This window comes from Brassica oleracea, chromosome C9, assembly GCF_000695525.1.
Source record: "Brassica oleracea var. oleracea cultivar TO1000 chromosome C9, BOL, whole genome shotgun sequence".
Lineage (NCBI taxonomy): Eukaryota > Viridiplantae > Streptophyta > Magnoliopsida > Brassicales > Brassicaceae > Brassica > Brassica oleracea.
In genome coordinates this window covers 44,676,539-44,699,594 of record NC_027756.1, presented here as the reverse complement: position 1 = coordinate 44,699,594, position 23,056 = coordinate 44,676,539, and the positions used below count along the sequence as shown (strand labels likewise).

Here is a 23,056-nt window from a genome sequence, read left to right as displayed (position 1 = left end):
CAGAAAACAAACCGCCGATGTATAAGTCAGCCGTAACATTTGTCTGTAAGTCAGCTTTTATCTCATAAATCAGCCACATTTTTGTAATTCAGCCGTACCGTCCGGCTGACTTATGTTCTTAAGTCAGCCTTTTCCTCTTAACTCAGCCGCGTTTGTTTATTCAGCCGACATGTAGATATAAATCAACCGTAACGACGTATGTACCGAATTACGGCTGGCTTTTTGTTTATTCAACCGACATGTAGATATAAATCAGCCGTAAAGACATATGTAGCGAATTACGGCTGGCTTAATGAAAACACGGAACATAATTCCTACGTGGCGCCGGGTTTTTGTTTATGTGGCAGCGAAAAGTAATGACATTCCTGTAAATATGTTTTTTCTCATAACGTAAAAAAAAAGCACGTTTGGTATTTAAAAAATGCCAGTAATAAAAAAAAAGATCTGTATGGTTCTTGTCAATTGTCCTAAAATTTTGTATATTTAAGTTAACTTTCCTTAATTTTAACCATTTGTTCAAATGAATAGTGGAAGTTACTTTGTTTCCAATACCAGTGATACACATGTACATTGTAAAGTTTAATCAAATATATCATATTTCTATATATCTTAATGAATCTGAAAAAAATCAAAGAAATAACTTAAGAAAACGACCAATAATTATTTTCAGGATAGTAATCTTATTAGATAGTTAACTCATATAAATACGAGTATTTCATAATCTTGTAAGGTAATTAATCTTTTCGAAAAATACAAGATATTCGCAAATCAATAGCGGTCCACTGGTAATATTAAATACACCGTACATCCCTTATATATTAATTAACAAACATTACAACATTGTTTTGTAGCCACGCGTCAGCATGAAAATAAAATTCAGAATTATTAGAGGAATAGGCTGGTCCATCTTAATTTATATTATATTTTTTATTAAACTAACTATTAAATTGATAAATAGTGTACAAAAGAATATTCTCTCACTTTCCTTGAATAAAAGCTACAGAATTGCCTTATATGATTAACGTATATATGACAATTAATGATTATGAATAATAAATATTTGATAATAAATTTTGTATCTTAGCTCTTTTTTGTTTAATTTAAAATTATTAAAAGATATTAAACAACCGCATTAACCGTATAATAAAAAAATTAAAATTTTCTTATATGTTATATTTTGAATTTTTAAAACGAGTATAAATTACTAAAAACGTTAAATGTCTCACACTAAAATTTTATGATCAATGGTTTAATTTTTTTTTGTAATAACAAGATATAAATGATCATAAATCGTATGAATATGAAATCTTATTTACTAGACATTAATATTATATATTAATATAGATTAAAATTAAACTATATAACATAGAAAAATACTTAAATATGATAATTTCTACATTTGTATTGAAAAATATTGAGATATTTTAATTTTAAAATTTTCATTAAAAAAATCACACACTAGAAATTGTGTGTTTATCATATGAGTATGAATTCTTAATAATAAATATTTATATTAAAATATACTATATATATGTCCATGTCGTTGAAAATTAATTATATACCATATAAAATAAATAAAATGATTGTTTTGATTTATTTACCAAAAAAATATCGTAAAAAACAAGATGTACTGTTTTGATTTACGTCTTTACTTTAATTTAGTTATATACATAATATGTAAATAAATACAAATAAATAATAATAGAAAAAAATATTTTTATATATAAAATTCATTCCGCGCAATTGTGCGGATCTCAATCTAGTTTTCAATAAAGCTGAAAATTTTATTATTTAATGATGAACGTTCACATATACGACACAATTTTATTTTAAAAAGAAAAAAGACAAAAGTAAAAGTGAAAAAACCAGACATGATTTATCGCGAATCAAGAATCGTGCGCTTGATCTTTTCCACATATTAAATTGCACTATACATTTTCCGGTGAAGTTGAAAATTCGAATATTCAAATTGATTGTGTGTGTCTGTCCTACGGAGTATCTCAGATGACGTCGTTCAAGGTTCTTAAAGTTCTTCACACGTCTCTTTTGTAGTCTATACCAAGAACCTTGCTGCTGCCTGCTGGTTATGGCAAATTCTTTTATACTTAGTATACAATAATATTCTTTATATTTTATTTTAAAATAGAGTAATTCTATTTTAGAAAAAAAATTCTATTATAGAGTTAAATGTGCTTCAATATAGAATATGTTGTGTTTTCTTACTCCAAATCTCGTATATATTAATTGAGGAACATTTGAAAAATGTAACTTTAATTTTGTAATAATTGAAAAAGATCTTTTGCTTATGTGTCAATCAATTATGTAGTTAATTAATCATACGTGTCAGCCTCACATTGAAATTGAAAAACATGTTGGTCCAATTCGATTTTTATATCTCACTAAAAACATTTAATACCAACTATATGATATCATATGATATTAACTAAAGCAATGTGGCTATTTATTATATATTATTTTCTTAAATAAAACTTACGAAATTATCTAATGTAATTATGATATATATAGTAACTAATGATTTTAAATCTGGTCTTGATAACCATTGAAGATGGTCTGATTACTGTTTTTGGGCTGGACATCTGCTTTTCAATCTGCTCTTTATCCATATCTTATGCATTCTTTCGTTTTTCTTAGATGTATGGTTTGTTCGCTTCATGTTTAAGAGTTGTTTTGTGTTTTTCCTTACTTCACTATGCTATAATCCTTTCTCTTTTTATTAATGCAAAATTTTGGTCCAGAAAAAACTTATATTCAAGTTTATGGAAAACAAGTCATTCTTTTGTTATCTATGGGTTCAAACTAGACATTTAAACAGTTTACCACTGACGTTAATTTGTTACTAACTTACTCTATGTATCATTCAGATTCAAATCATGTAAAATAAACGATAAGAAAACACAAGTAAAGTTTGGTTAGTCTAAGGTTCTTTAATGAAAATCACTCCACAAATGATGGTGAACTATTTTCCATATAATTTAATGTAGTGGTTAGCATTATCTTTCATCAACCTACCAAATCGAATATAGCAATACGCCAACCGTATAAAAATATTTTTCTATCAAAACATAAAGGGACATAAATATATATAAAAATAAAAATATTTTTTTCTTTGTCAAATAAGTTAATTATATAAATATATATATTGCTGGAGAGAATCTTATCGTGTATTATTCTTGCACATAGGCTGCAGAAAAATACTAAAAAAACTCTCTGTCACTTACTCATTGCAGGAAATAAAGTCAAGATTACGAGAATATATGTTGTGGAACTAAATATTGGCTACACAGAGAAAAAAGAAACAATGGGTGAGAAGAAAGTGATTGAAGAGAAAGAAGAAGCGATGAAGATCAAGAAGACCCCTCTTGTTTTCGCTGTTAATGGAGAAAGATTCGAGCTCGATCTCTCTTCTGTTGATCCTTCAACCACACTCATCGATTTCTTGCGTAACAAGACACCTTTCAAGAGCGTCAAGCTCGGTTGTGGTGAAGGTACGATGATACAGTTCATGAGTTAACTGTATATCTTCTTGTTCATGAGTTACCAAGAGTTTTTAGATTCAATAACTATAAAAAGACTATTATTAAAAAAAGAAGAAGACTATTATTAGTTCTACAGTCTATGTAGGACAGCTTTAATCTTTATGGATGTTTTTGTGTTCTTACGTCTGATTGCTTGAGAGATGAAACTAAATAGTGGAAACCATAAGATTTTGACTGATGATTTCTCTAAAACAATTTCTAATGGTTTATTTTATTTTATTTTTTGCTCTAAAAGAGAATAATTTTATAATAGAATTAAATTATATTCCAATGATACTTTATTTAAAAAAAAAGAATAAAAGATAAATAAATTATTCTGTTTATAGAATCAAACTATTTTTTTAGAGTGAAAATAGAATACAATTAAAATATTTTTACTTTAAATTTTATTTTAGAAAAAAGATAGAAGTTAGATTGGAGATGTTCTGAGTCAGATTCAACCTCTAATCTATTTTGTTTTTGTTTTTTTGTCTTAAAAGCTATTCAGATTCTAGAGGACTCTTATACGGACCAAGATTAGGACTTTGATTTAAGAAACGACAAAATCAAAGCAGATAAACGGCTATTTCAAGTCCACAAATAATAGACATTTTTAGAATTTTTTTTTTTAAATTGCTCGTAAAAGTATTTATGCAAAGTGTACAGTTTTATTTTGGCGTCACTTAATCAACAAGGAGGTTTGAGCATTTCGGATTTAATAATCCGTTATCAACTAAGGTCGTGTGAATTTATATGTGTGGATAAAAATCTTTTGAATATACTATTCTTTTTTTTTTTGAAAAATCATAGTCTTATACATAAAAAGTTCAACTGGATTTCAAACGGATACACGGCTGTTGCAAGTCCACAAATAATAAATATTTTTAGATTATTTTCTTTTAAAGTTTTGCTCGTAAAAGTAATTATGCAAATGTAAACTGCAATGCCAAATTATCTACTTGATTTAGCGTTGCTTTTTCAGTTAAAAAGGAAATTTTGATTTACATATCGCATTTCATTACCCTGATCGAATAAGGTCGTGTGAATTTATGTGTGGATAAAAATCACTTGAATGGACTATTCTTTTTCGTTAAAAAAACACTATCCCTTTTTAATCTCAAACAACACATAATATAATGAATTATTAATCTTTTAATTGAATAAACATCAAAAATTAAACTTTCATGGCCATGATTTACATATATTAAATCCCACAACAATTTAATATAACTGAAAATTTGAAGTTAAGCATAAACGGTTGTATCTATATTTGGCAAAGAGACTATATACGTACTTAATAGTTTGTAACACAAGCAATCCATCTGAGAAGTATAATCTGTTCATGTCTCTTCCGTTTGGCTTCTGTATTCTTTAAGTAACGTATCTTCTCTTGGACACAGGTGGTTGTGGCGCTTGTGTTGTTCTTCTCTCAAAATACGATCCCCTCCTCGACAAAGTCGACGACTACACAGTCAGCTCGTGTCTCACACTCCTCTGCAGCATCGACGGCTGCTCCATCACCACCTCGGAAGGCCTAGGCAACAGCAGAGCCGGGTTCCACGCTGTCCACGAGCGTATCGCCGGTTTCCACGCTACGCAATGCGGTTTCTGCACACCCGGCATGAGCGTCTCCATGTTCTCCGCCCTCTCGAACGCTGACAAGTCTTCTTCTCATGACCTTCCTCCTAGGAACGGCTCCTCAAACCTCACTGCTGCTGAAGCCGAGAAGGCTGTGTCGGGTAACCTATGCAGGTGTACTGGATACAGACCGCTCGTGGACGCTTGTAAGAGCTTTGCAAAGGATGCGGATATAGAAGATCTTGGGTTCAACTCCTTTTGCAAGAAGGGAGGGGACAGAGATGAGGCTTTGAAGAACTTGCCTTGTTATGACCATACAAAGCCAACTACGTTTCCAGAGTTCTTGAAGAAGGAGCTCAAGATGGATATGAGTCTTGAATCTGATCCAAGAAAGTACAGATGGTCAAGCCCGGGAAGTATCTCTGAGCTTCAAGGTTTATTACAGCTTGATAACAGTATGTATGTTAAGTTAGTAGCTGGTAACACAAGCACTGGTTACTACAAAGAAGAGAAGGAGAGGAAGTACTCAAGATTTATAGATATTCGGCGGCTTCCTGAGCTCACTGTGGTAAGAAGAGATGAGAAAGGAGTTGAACTAGGAGCTGCTGTTACCATATCAAAAGCTATTGAGGTTCTAAGAGAGAAAGAAAATGTCTCTATGTTGGCGAAACTCGCTAATCACATGGAGAAGATAGCAAGCAGATTCGTTAGGAACACTGGAACGTTAGGTGGAAACATCATGATGGCGCAGAGGAAACAGTTTCCTTCAGATCTCACAACCATACTTGTTGCTGCTAGAGCTACTGTGAAGATCATGAGTATAGGCTCCAATGTTCAAGAACAGTTTACACTAGAAGAGTTTCTTCAACAGCCTCCTCTTGAAGCCAAGTCTCTTCTTGTGAGCCTGGTGATCCCATCTTGGAGGCCATTGAAGAACGGTTCTTCTTCTTCAGATACTCATCTCCTCTTTGAAACTTACAGAGCAGCTCCACGTCCTCTAGGAAACGCATTGGCGTTTCTAAACGCAGCTTTCTCAGCTGAAGTTTCTTTGAATGCAACACATGATGGCGTTGTTGTGAATGATTGCTTGTTAGCTTTTGGTGCTTATGGAACCAAACATGCACACAGGGCGAGGAAGGTTGAAGATTTTCTTGTGGGGAAAGTTATCTCTGATGAGGTTTTGATGGAAGCTATTGGCTTGCTTAAAGATGAGATAGTGCCTGATAAGGGTACTTTGAATCCTGGTTATAGATCAAGCTTGGCTGTTACTTTCCTCTTTGAGTTCTTTGGATCTTTAACTACAAACGGTTTGCTCAACGGATGTAGTAAAGAGAACGGTTTTGAATCTTTGAAACGTGAAGCTATGTTGTCATCTGCACAGCAGATAGTTGAAACTCAAGAACATAGTCCGGTCGGTAAAGGCATTGTTAAGGCTGGAGCTAAGCTTCAAGCATCTGGTGAGTTCTATATAATACTCTTCAGAACCGGTCCTAAGATTTTGGAAGCTATAGGCTATTTAGTATAATTTTTGCTTTTACAATTTTTTCTAAAATTTTGGGAGCCGTAAGCCAATGCTTCACAGGCCTATGCTCAAGAATGGTCCTGATACTCTTTAATGACTTTCTAGATGAAAATGGCTAACGTTGATTCTCTGTTACTGTTTATATGATTCTACAGGTGAGGCTGTGTATGTAGACGACATTCCTTCACCGGAGAACTGTCTATACGGTGCATTTATCTACAGTACAATGCCGTTGGCAAGGATCAAGAGTATAAGGTTCAAGGAGAACAGAGTTCCAGAGGGAGTTCTTGGCATAGTAACGTACAAAGATATTCCCAAAGGTGGACAAAATGTTGGTAACAAAGGTTTCTTTGCCTCGGATCTTTTGTTTGCAGAAGAGATCACCCATGGTGCTGGTGAGATCATCGCCTTCTTGGTAAGTCTGGTGAAGGAATACATTGTGCCTCTGAAGAATGCATTTATGAAGAAGAAACTACTTAGATTAGATTCAACTTGTGTTATGGGCAGGTTGCAGAGAGTCAAAAGCTTGCAGATATTGCAGTAAACCTTGTTGTGATTGATTATGACACTGAGGGTTTAGAACCGCCCATACTGTCTTTAGAAGAAGCTGTTGAGAAGTCTAGTCTTTTCGAGATTCCTCCATTTCTGAAGAGTAAACCGGTTGGTGATATCACCAAGGGAATGGCTGAAGCTGAGCATAAGATTCTTGGATCAAAGGTGGTTTTAGTTCTGGTTCCTTTCCTCTCACTCTCTCAAGCCCTACTCTTGTCTTAATCTTTGTGATTGTAATTAATGTGTAGATAAGTTTGGGGTCACAGTACTTCTTCTATATGGAGACACAAACAGCTCTTGCAGTGCCTGATGAAGACAACTGTATGTTGGTTTATAGCTCCACTCAAGCCCCTGAGTATGTGCACCGAACCATCGCTGGATGTCTTGGTGTTCCTGAGCATAATGTCCGTGTCATCACTAGACGAGTTGGTGGCGGCTTCGGTGGGAAAGTCATGAAATCAATGCCTGTAAGTTCATACTTTCTCAGGTGTACTTTGAGTATATCATGTTTGTTTTAACAATTTATTTTAATTAAAATTATATTAAAATAACCCTGTTTAAACGATTACAAACCCGATTTGAACAAAATTTTTGTTATTAGGTTGCTGCAGCTTGTGCACTTGCAGCAACCAAAATGCAGCGTCCAGTGAGGACATATGTGAACAGAAAAACAGATATGATAACAACAGGAGGAAGACATCCGATGAAAATCACATATAGCGTTGGATTCAAATCCAATGGGAAGGTCACTGCTCTAGACTTGGAGCTGCTACTTGATGCAGGGCTAAGCGAAGACATAAGCCCTCTTATGCCGTCAGGGATCCAAGGAGCATTGATGAAGTATGACTGGGGTGCTCTCTCTTTTAATGTGAAAGTATGCAAAACAAACACTGTGAGCAGAACTGCTGTTAGAGCTCCTGGGGATGTGCAAGGATCTTATATAGCTGAAGCCATCATTGAGAAAGTAGCTTCTTATCTTTCTATTGATGTGGATGAGATCAGGAAGGTTAATCTCCATGCTTATGAGAGTTTAAAGTTGTTTTATAATAAGAAAGCTGGTGAGGCCACTGAGTACACGTTACCACAGCTTTGGGAGAAGCTAGATAAGTTCTCAGGGTTTAGCCAGAGGAGGAAGGTGGTTGATGAGTTTAACGCATCAAGCAAGTGGAGGAAGAGAGGGATCTCGCGTGTTCCTGCGGTTTATGGAGTGTCTATGCGGTTAACACCGGGAAGAGTAAGCGTGTTGAGCGATGGGTCTATAGTGGTTGAGGTTCCAGGGATTGAGATAGGACAAGGGCTATGGACAAAGGTGAAACAGATGGCTGCATTCTCACTTGGGCTGATTCATTGTAGTACTACGAGCGATGAGCTTCTCGAGAAGATCCGTGTCATCCAGACCGATACTTTGAGTATGGTGCAAGGCTCAGTAACTGGTGGTAGCACAACCTCTGAGGCTAGTAGTGAAGCGGTTAGGATTTGCTGCGATGGCTTAGTTGAGAGGCTGTTACCTGTCAAGGCTGCTTTGGAGGAGAAAACAGGAGGACCTGTGAGTTGGGATAGCCTCATCAGTCAGGTACATACTCATTGTAAATTTTGGTGTTCTCTGGTTATTATGAATGGACTCTGACCATTGTGTCAGAAGTTCCAGTTCGACTGACCACTGGGACGAAACTAATATTACATGCTGTGGTTTCGGGTACGAGGGATTAGGGTTTCGGCCCAAACCTTCTGGTAATTTAAAAAGGAAAAGTTATTATGAATGGACTTTATTAACAGTCTTGTTCTTGAATGGTCTTGTGTAGGCTTATATGCAATCGGTGAACATGTCTGTTAGTAACACTTACTCGCCAGATCTCTACAGTACTCAGTACCTTAACTATGGAGTTGCAGCGAGCGAGGTAAATCTCCTCTTAGCTTACTTAACAGTTTGTGAAACAATGTTTAGATTTGTTTGGCTGTAATCAAACAGGTTGAAGTAAACATTTTGACTGGTGAAACAACGGTTCTGCGCACTGATATCATCTATGATTGTGGGAAAAGTCTCAACCCCGCTGTGGATTTAGGACAGGTTTAAACAGACTCTATGTGTTGTATGTTTCTGTTATGGTTCTCTTGGTCTGGATTTGTAATGTTTCATTGTAAATTTTCCAGATTGAAGGAGCGTTTGTTCAAGGACTTGGGTTCTTCATGCTTGAAGAGTACCTAATGAACTCAGACGGTCTCATAGTAACAGACAGCACATGGACTTACAAGATCCCAACGGTTGATACAATTCCAAGACAGTTTAATGTCGAGATTCTCAACAGTGGACACCACAAGAACCGTGTTCTTTCATCCAAAGGTGACTTAACTTACTTTATATCAAAATTTTACCTTATTGGGTGAAAGTCTTTGTGTTAAAATCTTTTGTTTTGGGGTTTTATACAGCTTCGGGTGAACCACCATTGCTTTTAGCGGCTTCTGTTCACTGTGCGGTCCGAGCAGCTGTTAAAGAAGCAAATAAACAGATTCAGACATGGAGTAATAACCAACAAGGGGTTGATATGAGCTTTGATTTGCCTGTTCCAGCAACAATGGCTGTTGTGAAGGAGTTTTGTGGACTCAATGTTGTTGAGAAATACTTGGACTGGAAAATCAAGCAGAGGAAGAACATTTGATAGCTTGTGTTTGTGTTGTGAATGTAATTGCTCTGTTTATTTTAAGTGCTTGCAACATTCCTATGTTCGCATAATAATGTTTATGTTTGTGTGAAAGACCAGTTTTTGTAATAAGCTGCAACTTAGAAAATCTCTTCCACTTTTGTTTTAGGGATATCTATGTTATATAAGAAAATATTATCAGTTAAAAGAAATTTACATCAAGTTTATAATGCAAAGATGGTGAGCATGACAATGGTGGTTCTGGTGTTTGGATTTATCTTCATGCAACGTGCATGTGTATAAGAAAATATTATTCTCATATGTACATGAAAAAAAAAAAATGAATATAACAAATAAAAAAGGTATACTTAATATTGAACTCAATCCAAAGAATCATTAAAAGCTTCAAGACAAAGAAAACCAAAAGAATTAAGCCTTCGTTTCTTCAAACTAAAACCAAATCAAACAAAACTCTTTGCTGTCTAATAATAATCTTCTTTGCCTATAAATTCATTTGATATGTTTCTCTGCTTTCTCACAACACAAAAACATTACTTCTATTTAAACCAAAGATTATAAAAGAGAGTGAGAGAGAGAGAATGGCTGCAACTAGAATCTACCAAGAATTTGAGCCTGCAACTAGATGGACCTCTGAACCAGACGCTGAGATCCTTGTCGTTGATCTTCCAGGTTCTTTGTCTTCTTCTTCTCAATCTTGTTTATTCATGTTTCATTTCACTACATTGAACAGAAAGAAGAGAGACAAGTAGTTTGGTATGAACCAAGCAAGCTCATAATGCATTGTCTTATGCGATTAGGTTTCAAGAAAGAACAAGTTAAGGTGGCGGTAACCACAACAAGGAAGCTAAGACTAACAGGAGAACGTCCAACTGGTGGAAACAAATGGATTCGTTTCCGCCACGAAATTACAGTTCCTATGACCGTTGATATTGACTCTGTTTCAGCTATGTTCAAGGATAACAAACTCTACATCCGACATTCCAAAGTCAAGACAGAGAGCCCTCATACTAAGCCACCATCACAGGTAGTCAAGAAACCACATGATCAACATGAGACAAAACAAGGACAGGGTGCTAAAGCAGCAACGGTCGAGAAGCCGGATGGTGCCAAGACAGGAATCCCTCAATCACCTGTCAAACCACCGGTGATGACGCAACCACGTGATCAACATGAGGCCAAACAAGGCCTGGGATTTAAACCCGAAGAGCTGAAGCATGATGCACAGCATAAAGCAGGGGAAGTACAGAATGACAACAAGGAACTAATTGGTGAGCCTAAAGGACCTTTGAGTTCCAAAGATGAGGAGAAGGACAAAGTTGGAGCGAAGTTGTTCGAGAAGTACAAAGAGGCAACTGGAAATGTGGTACAGAAAGCTAAAAGCCAAAGGCAGCTACTCTGCAATATGGCTGCTTCGATTACATTGGTTCTGCTAATCCTACTCTATGCTAGAAATGCAGTACGTTCATCCCTTGTGTGGAACTCAGAGGAATGAGTGACCCTTCACACAATGTATATGTTTGCTCATGCAGAAAATAAATAATATTTGATAATACCCCTCTACATGTCTGTTTACAAATGTGTAACTAGAAAATGAGAAAAAAAAAACTCCATTTTATAGATTTCAAATCAGTTTTAGCGTAATTCCAGTGCCAGAACAATCATTACAGGTTCATTCCAAGCAATGATAATACGTAAAGGGATTTAGAGAGAGAAGAAAGTGGTAGTATGAACAAACTTACTTGATGAGAAAGGCTTTATGACTTATTTAGCTGAGAGCGGATTAGCTTGGCAGCAGCAACCATGTTGCTAAGTGCAGACTTAACTTCAGAGTACTTCCGCGTCTTTAGGCCACAGTCAGGGTTCACCCAAAGGACTTTGCTGTCCAGAACTGCAAGCATCTTGTTGATATGCTCAGCTATTTCTTCAGCGGATGGGATACGAGGAGAGTGAATGTCATAGACCCCTGGACCGATTCCAGCACCGTATTTCACTCCTTCATGGAAGACTGATAAGAGCTTCTCATCTGACCGTGAGTTTTCAATAGTGATCACATCAGCATCCATGTTTATAATTGAGTTGATAATGTCGTTGAAATTTGAGTAGCACATGTGGGTGTGAATCTGCATGAAAGTACAAGGAGAGCATGAATAAATTACATCTGTTTCATAATGGAGCAATAATGTGAGATAAAGATGACCTGAGTAGTGTCTCGCACATCACAGTTTGTGATTCTGAATGCGTGGACGGCCCAGTCAAGGTAAAGTTCTTGCTCGGACCTCCTGAGAGGCAATCCTTCTCTTAATGCAGCTTCATCAATCTGGATAACAGTGATGCCAGCCTTCTCAAGGTCCTTAACCTCATCTTTAATCGCGAGTGCAATTTGGAAACACGTCTCATACCTATAAACAGAAACACTGAGATGGAACACCATATAGAGTGAAAAGAGAATTTGATAGGCTTGGGTTGTCACACACCTGGGCTGGTCATTTCTAACAAAGGACCAATTGAGAATTGTCACAGGACCAGTGAGCATCCCCTTCATAGGACGTTTGGTCATCTTCTGTGCCATTGACGACCAGAAGACAGTCATTGCCTTTGGTCGGCTGACATCACCGTAGATGATAGGTGGCTTGACACAGCGGGATCCATATGACTGGACCCACCCATTCGATGTGAATGCAAAGCCAGACAGCTGCTCGCCAAAAAACTCCACCATATCGTTTCTCTGCAGGACTACGGCATATCAGGGGAATAAACAATGCAATAGTTCGAATAATAAGCTTAGTGTTTTAGTATGTTTTCACCTCTGCCTCCCCATGCACCAATACATCAATCCCAAGTTCTTCCTGAAGCTTGACTACCTTTTCAAATTCGACTTTGATAGCCTGGACATAATCAATTTCTGATATCCTGTAAATGCAGTATGTGCATGAGCAATAGAAGAATGTCATGTTACAGTTTTTTAGATACATCATCGGATTAGATACGCCTACTTTCTGGCCTTGAATTCCTTGCGTATCCGTCTGAGATCTGCTGTCTGAGGAAAAGATCCAATTGTCGTTGTTGGAAGAGGAGGAAGGTTTAGCTTCTTCTGCTGGGCTTGTAGCCTAGCACTTACTTTTGTAGAACGGCGATGATCAGATTTCATTACTGCAGCAACCTGAGTAAGAAAGTAATTAAAGATCCAAGTCCAGGATACAAAATGTATTTCTAAGAAAACCCCTTACATTATGTTGTATAGTGGCATTTGTCACCCTTGGAGATGATCTTCTAGAAGCTTGTCGCATGGAATTAGAAGCAAACATTGCCTACAAAGAGATAATAGTCCTCAAAGGATGTGCGTAATGTAATAAGCAAATATGTACCTTACCTCATCCTTAACACCAGAGAATGATCTGGCAAGTGCATACACTTCAACGACCTTTTGTGCGGCAAATGCAAGCCACGATTTTAGCTCTTTATCAAGTTTAATTTCATTCAGCAAGTCTACAGCCGTATGGAGTAGAGAGCACGAAGTAGAGACCACAACTTTTTCTGCAAAGAGAAGACAAAGGTTGGCATCATTCTGAGTCTAACGATCGAATAAAAGGTTGTTTAGTGATGATACCTTTCCCAACAATGTCTTCAAGAGTCTGTAGTGTCTTGAGCGAAGCAGAAAGATCATTGGCCCAAATGTTTCTTCCATCAACAACTCCAGCGAATAGTAGCTTCCCACGAGGAAAATCCACTTTGATCAAATCAAGAGTTTCCAATCCACGAACGAGGTCAAATCCAAACCCAGTTACACACTTTAAGGACGTTAATGCCTTGTACGCTTCAGCAGGAACATCTGCGAAGTATGTGGCAATAAGAACATTCATCCCCGCCAAAGATGACTCCATGTGAGAGTAGGCATCCGAAAATGTCTGCAACTGGTTGGTGTCAAGATCCATCACAAGTATAGGTTCATCAAACTGAATCCAACGTGCACCAGCAGACTTTAGATCAGTCAAAACTTCTCTGACAAATAAAAAGTGCCATAGGAACCATTTAACACCTCTCGAGCACTATACGCTACAAGAACCATTCTTCTAGACAATTTCTAGAAAACCTTGATAACAGTCTTACTTGTAGACGGGAAGAATCATGTCAATCAGAGAAAGAAGGCAGAAAGATTTATCAACATCCTTTGCTGGTTTTGAGAGGAGCAAGTAGGTCATGGGACCAATGAGCACGGGTACTGTGTCTATGCCAAGCTGTGCCAAAAAGCACAATTTTGACAGGTCAATTACAAGCTTTTAACTAAGAAAGGTTGCAGTCAACTCACCGCTTTGGCTTCCTTAAACTCCTCCACAGCCTTGTGAGATGCATAGGAGAATTTAACAGAAGGACCCAACTCAGGAACAATGTAATGGCTGTTAACGCATTTAATTAGCATTAGAATATCTTTCTTTACAAACATGGGAGGAGAAAAAGAGGATTCAGTTACTTACTAGTTTGTATCAAACCACTTGGTCATTTCCATAGCAGGAACAGAATCATTACCCCTAGCCATGGAGAAGTAAACATCGAACCCGACCTCACCACTTTCCCAACCGTACCTAGAGGGAACAGCTCCAAGCATCGCTGTGGTGTCCAACATCTGATCATAGTAAGAAAAAGTGTTGCTGGGAATGTATTTGATCCCTACACCAGCCATATGTTTCCATATGGAGCGTCTGAGGTCAGCAGCAACGTTTTGCAAATCCTCAGCACCGGTTTTCCCATCCCAGAAGGACTCTAATGCAAACTTAAGCTCTCTCTTGGGACCGATGCGGGGATAACCGACAATGTGGGACGACATTGGTCTGTTTCCTCACAAGCAACATGATTAGGGGCTCATGATTGTAATAAATAATACAAGGAAACATCAAGAGAGGAAAACCTGGGACGGAGGGGGCGGCGAGAGGAGGGTGCGCAACGGAGGGAGGGGGAAGAGGAAGACGGTGGTGGAAGAGATGGAGTGCGGCTTGGAAGCGACGGCGGGACTCTCTGAAGAGCGCGCTGACCCATTCTTATAGTCTTCCCTTTCAAAACTGCTCCTATTATTTCTGTTCAGTCTCCGCCGGGGAAGGAGGAGACTCATACACAAACACAACTATTTAATTTCACAGGTTTTACCTATTTTTAATTCGATTATTGTTATAACCAAAAGATAATTAAACTGGACATAAAACAAAAATACCAACACAATTTTATTTTTTCTCACATATTTTTACAAGCAGTTCTTATTACAAAACATGCAAGTTACAACAATGCCTTCTCGCACCATATGTAGTTGGGTTTCATGTAACTCAATAAACCACAAACATTCTCAAAAGTGTTTACACTCACTTGGGGACTGATTCATTGACCAGAGAAGCTGAGAAGTTTCAGTGAGTACAAGAACAGCCACCATCTTTTGTGTCGTCTGCTCCCATGTGTCAGCCGGTGGTGCGGTGGCTTCTGCCATATGCTTTGGATGTTTCTCTCTCTCTCTCTTGTCTCCTTTGATCTGCTTCGGGGCGTGCTTCAACGCTGGTAACAGCGCCTTCACACACTCGGCTACTGCGTTTAGGTTCCCAGGTAGGTAGATTATCTGAAAAAAGTAAAAAGACCTGGAAACGTGAGTGATGATGATTACTTAGAGATGATAAGAGCAGTGTGAATTTTGGAGATTTGTACCAATGTTGAGCCTCTCTAATTCCTGCTGCAGAGGGTGAGAGCGTCGCAAATGGCGTGATCTGCTAACAGAGAAAAAGGAAAACGGGATCAGATAACTACCCACCGCCATACTTTTCCAGGATGGAGAAGAGCAAGCAACTGCTTCGGTTTGGAAAGAAATAGTAACCAAAACAAAGTTGCAATACATGACAAGAAAAAGCCTTTTACCTTTAAGCTCTCTCGCATCATAACAAAGAGAAGACCGGGTGTTTCTCTCTCGATCACTTCTTTTTTTTGCTTCTCTTGGAGTGAAGCCAGTACCACCTAGTTGCAAGAAGTAATTGTATCACAATATGATCCCAAACACTACACCAAATCTGATACGTAACTAGATGTTGTTTGTATACCAAGTGTAAGAATGAGGTCTGAAGAGAAATTAATCACTGATACAGCCTGTGTCCACTGCAGTAGCACAAGAAAATCAGAAAGGGTCATTAAACAAATTTGAACTAATCGAAGCAAAACAAAATTTACACTTGCCATCACGTAGAGGAACCATGGAGAAATAAAAAAAAGAAACAATGAGGAAAGGGTTTGAGTATTTAAGGAGAAATGGCATTTTAAGCTATAAGATGTAGCAAAGCACTGTGGTGCTTCCTTGTCTCACTATGAAAAGGAGCAATATTTTTACGTTGGCATCGAATAAGTGACCTCACCAGAATAACGAACTGGAGAGATGTATCTAGCTAGATGCACTTTAGAGGCGCATATATAAACTCAACTCATCCAGGTTTGTAACAGAACAATCAAGAAAGTATTTAACACTAAGCATACCTTCGATCAGGTCCAGCCCCCAGCTGAGACAGTATCACTGACAGTGAGAATAGCCAATTTATACTCAGGTACTAAGAGCAGATTTTAGATCATAGAGACAGCCAAACAATGAATAGCCAAAGTCGCCAGCTTTCAATGACGTCATGAAAGAATAGTATGGTGGTAGAGTATCAGGAGGAGCACGAATATCCTCCGCCAAACACTTTCCCAAGCGCTTCCTGCAGTGATATGACTAACGGAGGAAGCCCATGCCGAGTACTATCCTCAGAGCTTCCTCCGTAAGTATCATCTCCGTCTTTCCGTCGCCGCCGCCACAACAACCTTCGCTGTTTGAGAGAGAGAGAGACGACAGGTCATTTCATCTAAACTATTAAAACCAATGAGATTATTATATTTAAGCCAACAACAACCAAACACGCTTGTAACAGGAAATACAATCCGGTTTATCTTATTTGCTTTGGTTTAGCTATTTTGAGTTACGGTTCACACTTGCTTTGTCATTTGTGAAACCGCCTTTATGTAAATCAATTTGAACCACCGTACCTCAAAATAGCTACAAACCGGGAAAAATAAGATAAACCGGATTGTATTTTCTGTTACAACGCTCCTTGTATTACAGACGATGGAATTGGTTAAAGTTTTCTGCTTTAGCTTGATTAGCTCATCTAGCTGCTGCTGCTGCACCCTTGTGATTGAATCTAGGGTATAGCTTATTGTGTGAATCTAGGCTGTTGTGTGAATCTCACATCTGCAAAGGCGTATCAGTAAAGTCCGTTGCCAAGATCTTAGCATTGGCTGACAGATATAAAGCTACAGAACTAAAGAGCGTTTGCCTAAAATTTACTGCCGAGAACCTTGCAGGTATGCATGCTTCTAATATTGCGATTAGGGTTGGACAATCTTGCGTAATGCTTATTGTGTTTTGGTTTTCTTGGTCTTGTGAAAATCAAAAACCAAATAGAATCATTTGTAATTCGGTTTAGTTCAGTTTGGCTTCATGCAATGTTGGTTTGGATTTGGTTCAGCTTTTAAATCAGTAATAAACCAATCGGATTATAAACACAGTTCATTTCATTTTACGCATTTATGAAAATCAAGTGTATAATCGATCTTCTGTTGTGTTTGAATTTGGTTGTGGTGTTTCAATATTGCAGCTGTCCTGGAGACAGACGCTTACCAACAGCAGAAGGATGAATGTCTGTCACTCCAGTCCGAGCTTCTGAAGGCAGTGGCTGGCTACGAAGAAAGCAGCAACAGTATTGCCAAGTCTCTCAGCGTGTGGGCACAACTATCAGAAGGCGGTGGTGGTGGCGGTGGCGGTGGGGATACCAGCAGCCGGCATGTTAGACAACGAACCACCTAGAGCCTCAGGCCCTCAATATGCATTTTCTCAGGTTTATAACCACCATAGAGGGGGTATATAGTTTGCTTTTCTTAATTTTTTCAAGGTTTTGGGGACAGGCTACGTTGAATATGAATCCTAACTCTTTAATATAGTATGTAGGAAAAAATCTTTGTAACATTTCACTTCAGTAATAGTTTCATATGTGTCCTTGTATTGCTGTATCTCAGAGTGTAACATGCTATAATTAATTGTTTCAAATCCATAAATTCCAGAGCGTTTTTTTTATGTAAAAGATAAGTATTTAACCACTAAGCTTTGAGTTTACAGTAATTTTTATAAGAGATCTCTCTTTATAAATTTGTTACTAGAAATTAGAAAGTAATGTTTATAAGAGTTATTTTGTGTCGTGGTACGTGGGTTATAACATCTCTCAGGTTCATGTAGCAACTCATACAATCTTATTCTACAGTAAAATGAAATATTACAAATTCTTAAAAGTAAAATTTGTATTCAGAATACTTAGAATTTTGGAATATTAAATCAAAATATTTCGTTATTTTACTATAAATTTTCATAAACAACTTTTGTAGGTTTCATTAAGAAAGGACATACTTTAAATTTTGCTAGAATAATTATTTTCCTATGATAAAATGCAAACTCAAGGTATAAATAGCAAATTTATAAAACACAGAGATTAACCAACGCCAACAAAGGCAGAGTGAAGATGCTAAATATTTTTTAAAACGAAAATCACAACACCGATTATTATTCTGTTGCTTAGGCAGAAAGGGATCTAGAGTCAAATAGCCATATGCTTCAACAGAAGAACATAGAGCTTGCAACATCCACCTTCAGCTTTGGCATGGGAGAGACAGGTACTGCTTCAGATGTTGTAATCCCACCATGGCTCGATGAAGTCTCGGAGTTGTCCTCAAACTTCATCGCAGTTGCCATCTGTGCAGCTGCCAAATGAGCATACATTATAGGCGCAACTGCAAAAAAAAAGAAGGAATTTGAGATGTGTTTTTTTTGTTTTTGAAACACTAGTGTTTTTTTATACACTTTGAGATGTGTGTTAATATTATGCATTACTCAATAATAAAGACCAAACTCTAATCTCACATCAAACAAGTTTATTGTCCATATCATCTAAAAATCTACTGATATTGATCAGAAAAATTACCTACAGAGATGGCAGTTGTGCTCCGCTGGTAGCTGCAACCAAACATTTTATAGATTTAGTTTGACTAATTCAGTACATAGATAATGTAAATAGACAAAGATTGTGATGCTTACACATAGGATAGAGAATGAACAAGTTCTTGGACGTCATCTGTCGAAAATCCAATCTCATTATAGAGCACATGGTAATGTGTTGGCCTTGTAGTTCCCTAAAACATCAACATCAATAAAAAAAAATTTTCATTCCATACATAAACAAGATTCATAATGGATTCCAGCAGAAGATTTTTAACACAAATGAGGCATGTGATTGTCTCATATAAGCAGCGGTTTTGAATGAGGCTATTTACTTACAATCATTCCATTATGGGCACAGAGATAGAAGTCATTGTTGCGTGGGTGACAGATCTTGCTGTCAACTATTGTTCCTGGAGGAACATTATCTGGTGGAACATTGCCAGGGCTTTCAGCCTGGAAGAATTTGGTGTGGTGGTTCTTTTGGGCAATGATCACTGTGAACTTGGGTTCCCAATTTTCTTCAACAAACTTGCATGCCTAATAATGTAACCCAAGAAAATAACCAAGTTCATAAATGTCCAACAACATACACTAAATAAACAAATCATAATCCATACCTGGATCATCTGATCCAATTCAATGTTAAGAACTTGATCGAACTGAGACTCACTCACACCATCCCTACATGCAAACATTAATAAACCAAGAGTTAACAAAAATGTATTATATTACTTTCACATGATACCTTAATAAATGTAAATATACCTGAAAATGATAATGTGTTCAGGTCTCCTATTCCCCGAGCTTGTGTAAAAGTCGAACAAGAGCTCCCTGAAAAGCGCATGAAGTTTCTCATTAATATGACCAAAAGCCTCTGCCACAAGCTATGAACACAACACAAGAATATTCAAACCAGAAAATTCCTTCATCAACGGGTTTTCCATTCTCGTCTGTGACAGGTTTGAAGAGATTATCAATCATTTCCACTTTCCGAGATTGTGTGCGTACACATGCCCTATATTTTGAGATGAGTGGCCATTCTCTGGATCCCACAACCTATGGTTTAAAAAAAAAACATCAAGTTACCAGAAATAGATAAGAGTTAGACTTGACCTCTCCATATATGGATGACATCATAAGAAAAGAGAATCAATATTACAGCAGCAACTGATGGTATGTCAGACTGTCCAGGGGAACCATGGGATACATCCATCCCAACAATGAAGGTAGAAACTTGCGTTACTAAAGGCATCATTGCTCGGGGTGAGCGCTCCATAGCTAACAGGGAGTTCAGTCCACCAAGCTGCGTATAAAAACACAAAGAAATCATGAGTTCTTGTAAGGTCCTTTTATAATCAATCTTGAAATTCTTAAGTGACTAAAATGTCAATCTTCGGAGATCACCTTGGCATTTATCTTGAGGAGAACATTTGTGAGATACTGATCATTTATTTTGGGGGTAGGAGCAATACACTGCGTCACAATTCCTTCTTCAACAAGATTTCTCCTCTTCCAAGGCCCTGGAAAATTCCGAGAAAAAAATTTCACATTTACATTCATTAGTTTATTAAAAAAAAAGAGAGAGAGAGACCATATTCAATAATAGTAGAATACAGTTTACCATAAACAAGAGAGTTTTTCTTTTCGGCAAGAATGCAAAGAATGAATTTTGGCTTTCCTTCTATTCCTTCTTTTCTGAGTTCAGATTGCATCTGCTCGAACATCTTTTGTACTCTGATGTTGGCTGGTGCACCCCTATAATCAGGATCTTCTTGAAATACGACTTTGTATGGAGGTTCTACGTTCTGAAATAAAAACAAAAACAAGGTAAGAATTAAAAAGATATTAAGTTTATATAGGCTAGCAATGATCCATTAGAGAGCTTACGATTCCTTTCATCCTTCCACATCCAATCAAGTCAGAAATAAGCCTTTTTGTATCACACCGAGCAGAGAAGTTCACAAGAACCCATCTAGTAACAATAGCTGGCTCAACAAGTTTCTGCAAAAAGAAAGATTCAACTAGTATCAAAGGTTAAAATATCCATCAACTGAGGAAAAGATAATCAACCTATGTACCTTATAATTGAAGTTCCAACGCCCATCGCGAGGTTGAAACTCCTCTCCATTGCCTACTTTCAGCTGTTTAGAGACAAGGACAGATAATTAACGTTTAACCTTCAAGATTCAAAAGGAGTTACTCGATCAATGTTTACTTGCAAGAGAAGCAAGGTAAGCCATACCCTTGGTGTTGGTAAGACGCGGCCTTCCACTTGAGTGAAGTTTGAGCCAATGCTGACACCACAGTCTTGCAACATAGGGTCATTATTATAACCACTGTCCTTAATAGCCTGCCAATGAAACTTGAAAATTAGAATAAGAACGAAAAAAAAAAGAGGAAGAATGAAATTTTTAAAGACCCTTACGTTGTTTAACACATTCATCTTTTCTTGTGGTTTCTGTACTGATTCTTTGACAAGTTTACTCCTCTGAAAAATTGTAGGAGCTTTCGTATAGCGTTGAAGAGAAACAAGATGACATTGCTGAAATTTTTTTAAAACAACACACAAGTTTTATCACCAAAGAATGAAAATGTGATGAGAACAAAAAAAAGAAAGCAGAATATTACCTCAATGGGAAAGTAAGTAGGACGTTTTGGCTTACCAACACTGATGCAAGGTAAGCCACCTGAATGACGCATTGTAATTTCAAGATGTTTAGTGAAGTAATCATACACTGTAACCTCAACCTCCTTAGTTTCCCCGTTTCCTTGCTTTTGCTTCCAAAGAAACCTTAAGTAAAATAAAAAAAGGTAACTTATAACCAAATCAAAGAGAAGTTTAAAGCATATGATCAAAAGATATTAGTTCAGAACATACGTTTGGTCTCTGCAAGGAAGTCTAGTTAGTCCGGTTATCTTGTATTCTCGATTCGAGGGGTAGACTTTATGTCTAAGATTCTTGAGAGTACGTTCAGCCTTAACAAGAGAACAGAATCAAATAAGTACTTAACCTTAAACATACCACTGAAATTCTTGTAAGTACCTTTTTCCAGTCGATAGAGGATGGACCTCTCACTTCTTGATTTAAAGTAAGGAAATCAATAACAGGACCAGGTGATACTATCAATGTAGAAGAAACATCTGATGAAAAATAACAAAATGTTAGAAAGATGAGTTTGGATTCGACGTTAGAAACTGTACAATGAAAAAAAGAGTTACCAATGTTGAGGGATAAGCCTCCCTGAGTAGCTCTGAAGCTTGAATGGAATCCTCTGCATAGATGAAAACCTCCATGGTTGTTTGAAAAGTATTTTGCGTCATTGTGGAAGAAAGATTGACGAACAAGAAGACAACCTCTGCAATAAAAAAAAAACAGTTATGTAAGTAACAACATGAAAATTTAAATTTTACCATAAAAAAACATTAAGATGTAAAGAAAGAAAAAAATCAAGAAAATGTATACTAACTTTGTAGCTGCATTCTGGCGCAGGATAACATCCAACACTCTTACAGCATCTTGAAGATCATTTGTTTCCTTTCACTACAAGAAAACATAATCTAAACGAGGGCGGTTTCCCTCGTTATTTCGTCGTAAAAGAGGCTTTACGACGAATTAGCGAGGAAACGCGTTTGCTCGTTACACGTCCGTCGTAACACATATTTCCTCGCTAATTCGTCGTAACTTAGCGAGGAATATATTTCGTCGTAAAGACGAGGTAGAACAATTCGTCGTAAAGACGTCGCTACAATTCCTCGTAAGGACGTCGCTACAATTCCTCGTAAATAACTCGAAAACAGTTCCTCGTAATCTACACGTAAATACCTTGAAAGATTTTCCTCGCAAAATACACGTAACAACCACGAAATAATTTCCTCGTAAAATGGTCGTAAACATTTCCTCGTTATTTCCTCATAAATAATTCCTCGTAAACTACTCGTAAACTGTTTCTCGTCATTTCCTCGTAAGATTTCCACGTAAAGAGGTCGTACATTAGCTACGAATTTACTTCGTTTTTATTATTTTACAGAATTTAAAAATATAATTAAAAAATAATTAAAATTATTTAATTTAATAATAAATTAAAATTCAAAATAAAAATAAATTCATATGAAAATATTTTATAAATAAATAAGTTTTGAATTTATATAATACAACAACAAAAAAAAA

At 37.0% G+C, this 23,056-nt stretch overlaps 4 protein-coding genes and 1 long non-coding RNA gene across 5 annotated transcripts in view; 2 read left to right on the top strand and 3 right to left on the bottom strand.

Annotated features, from left to right (window-relative positions):
* The first annotated feature begins 3,173 nt into the window (after window positions 1-3,173).
* LOC106317854 (indole-3-acetaldehyde oxidase) lies at window positions 3,174-10,049 on the top strand. Its single transcript, XM_013755639.1, has 10 exons — window positions 3,174-3,506; window positions 4,937-6,571; window positions 6,792-7,051; window positions 7,144-7,353; window positions 7,437-7,655; window positions 7,790-8,761; window positions 8,991-9,086; window positions 9,158-9,256; window positions 9,340-9,529; window positions 9,616-10,049. The coding sequence occupies exons 1-10, from the start codon at window positions 3,320-3,322 to the stop codon at window positions 9,843-9,845; spliced, it is 4,098 nt and encodes a 1,365-aa protein (XP_013611093.1). The 5' UTR covers window positions 3,174-3,319; the 3' UTR covers window positions 9,846-10,049.
* A 270-nt stretch (window positions 10,050-10,319) lies between these two features.
* On the top strand, window positions 10,320-11,437 carry LOC106313701 (inactive protein RESTRICTED TEV MOVEMENT 2-like). Its single transcript, XM_013751597.1, has 2 exons — window positions 10,320-10,517; window positions 10,646-11,437. Exons 1-2 carry the CDS (start codon window positions 10,427-10,429, stop codon window positions 11,338-11,340), a joined length of 786 nt encoding a protein of 261 aa, XP_013607051.1. The 5' UTR covers window positions 10,320-10,426; the 3' UTR covers window positions 11,341-11,437.
* On the bottom strand, window positions 11,400-14,935 carry LOC106313700 (5-methyltetrahydropteroyltriglutamate--homocysteine methyltransferase 3, chloroplastic). The gene is made up of 12 exons (XM_013751596.1): window positions 14,752-14,935; window positions 14,321-14,674; window positions 14,155-14,242; window positions 13,956-14,083; window positions 13,456-13,847; window positions 13,219-13,382; window positions 13,076-13,156; window positions 12,842-13,008; window positions 12,653-12,758; window positions 12,323-12,573; window positions 12,046-12,247; window positions 11,400-11,968 (listed from the first exon to the last, which is right to left on the bottom strand). Exons 1-12 carry the CDS (start codon window positions 14,877-14,879, stop codon window positions 11,603-11,605), a joined length of 2,427 nt encoding a protein of 808 aa, XP_013607050.1. The 5' UTR covers window positions 14,880-14,935; the 3' UTR covers window positions 11,400-11,602.
* Window positions 14,936-15,074: 139 nt separating this feature from the next.
* On the bottom strand, window positions 15,075-16,678 carry LOC106317288. The gene is made up of 5 exons (XR_001265094.1): window positions 16,344-16,678; window positions 15,917-15,971; window positions 15,738-15,833; window positions 15,531-15,589; window positions 15,075-15,444 (listed from the first exon to the last, which is right to left on the bottom strand). It is a non-coding gene; the product is annotated as an uncharacterized LOC106317288 (long non-coding RNA).
* Window positions 16,679-18,380: 1,702 nt separating this feature from the next.
* LOC106315127 (protein argonaute 9-like) overlaps window positions 18,381-23,056 on the bottom strand; it is an 11,057-nt gene continuing 6,381 nt past the window's right edge. The window contains exons 5-23 of the mRNA XM_013752893.1: window positions 22,356-22,428; window positions 22,108-22,244; window positions 21,932-22,029; window positions 21,767-21,864; window positions 21,517-21,679; window positions 21,314-21,430; window positions 21,131-21,238; window positions 20,967-21,029; window positions 20,776-20,889; window positions 20,510-20,693; window positions 20,293-20,408; window positions 20,048-20,191; window positions 19,802-19,944; window positions 19,654-19,719; window positions 19,506-19,569; window positions 19,225-19,425; window positions 18,985-19,079; window positions 18,872-18,903; window positions 18,381-18,680 (exon numbers count right to left, since the gene is read on the bottom strand). Of these exons, the coding sequence (XP_013608347.1) occupies window positions 18,505-18,680; window positions 18,872-18,903; window positions 18,985-19,079; window positions 19,225-19,425; window positions 19,506-19,569; window positions 19,654-19,719; window positions 19,802-19,944; window positions 20,048-20,191; window positions 20,293-20,408; window positions 20,510-20,693; window positions 20,776-20,889; window positions 20,967-21,029; window positions 21,131-21,238; window positions 21,314-21,430; window positions 21,517-21,679; window positions 21,767-21,864; window positions 21,932-22,029; window positions 22,108-22,244; window positions 22,356-22,428 (2,192 nt within the window). The 3' untranslated portion in view covers window positions 18,381-18,504. The remainder of the gene's footprint in view (window positions 18,681-18,871; window positions 18,904-18,984; window positions 19,080-19,224; window positions 19,426-19,505; window positions 19,570-19,653; window positions 19,720-19,801; window positions 19,945-20,047; window positions 20,192-20,292; window positions 20,409-20,509; window positions 20,694-20,775; window positions 20,890-20,966; window positions 21,030-21,130; window positions 21,239-21,313; window positions 21,431-21,516; window positions 21,680-21,766; window positions 21,865-21,931; window positions 22,030-22,107; window positions 22,245-22,355; window positions 22,429-23,056) is intronic.

What these genes read in the sequence shown, in the direction of transcription:
- LOC106313701 (XM_013751597.1), top strand. Translation starts at nt 10,427, where the DNA reads ATGGCTGCAACTAGAATCTACCAAGAATTTGAGCCTGCAACTAGATGG. An exon ending in CCTTGTCGTTGATCTTCCAG is followed by an intron (nt 10,518 to 10,645) that starts GTTCTTTGTCTT and finishes TTATGCGATTAG; the next exon opens with GTTTCAAGAAAGAACAAGTT.
- LOC106313700 (XM_013751596.1), bottom strand. Translation starts at nt 14,879, where the DNA reads ATGGGTCAGCGCGCTCTTCAGAGAGTCCCGCCGTCGCTTCCAAGCCGC. An exon ending in ATGATTCTTCCCGTCTACAA is followed by an intron (nt 13,848 to 13,955) that starts GTAAGACTGTTA and finishes TTTATTTGTCAG; the next exon opens with AGAAGTTTTGACTGATCTAA. An exon ending in TGAAGACATTGTTGGGAAAG is followed by an intron (nt 13,383 to 13,455) that starts GTATCATCACTA and finishes TTCTCTTTGCAG; the next exon opens with AAAAAGTTGTGGTCTCTACT.
- LOC106317854 (XM_013755639.1), top strand. Translation starts at nt 3,320, where the DNA reads ATGGGTGAGAAGAAAGTGATTGAAGAGAAAGAAGAAGCGATGAAGATC. An exon ending in GTGAGATCATCGCCTTCTTG is followed by an intron (nt 7,052 to 7,143) that starts GTAAGTCTGGTG and finishes TGTTATGGGCAG; the next exon opens with GTTGCAGAGAGTCAAAAGCT. An exon ending in ATGGAGTTGCAGCGAGCGAG is followed by an intron (nt 9,087 to 9,157) that starts GTAAATCTCCTC and finishes GTAATCAAACAG; the next exon opens with GTTGAAGTAAACATTTTGAC.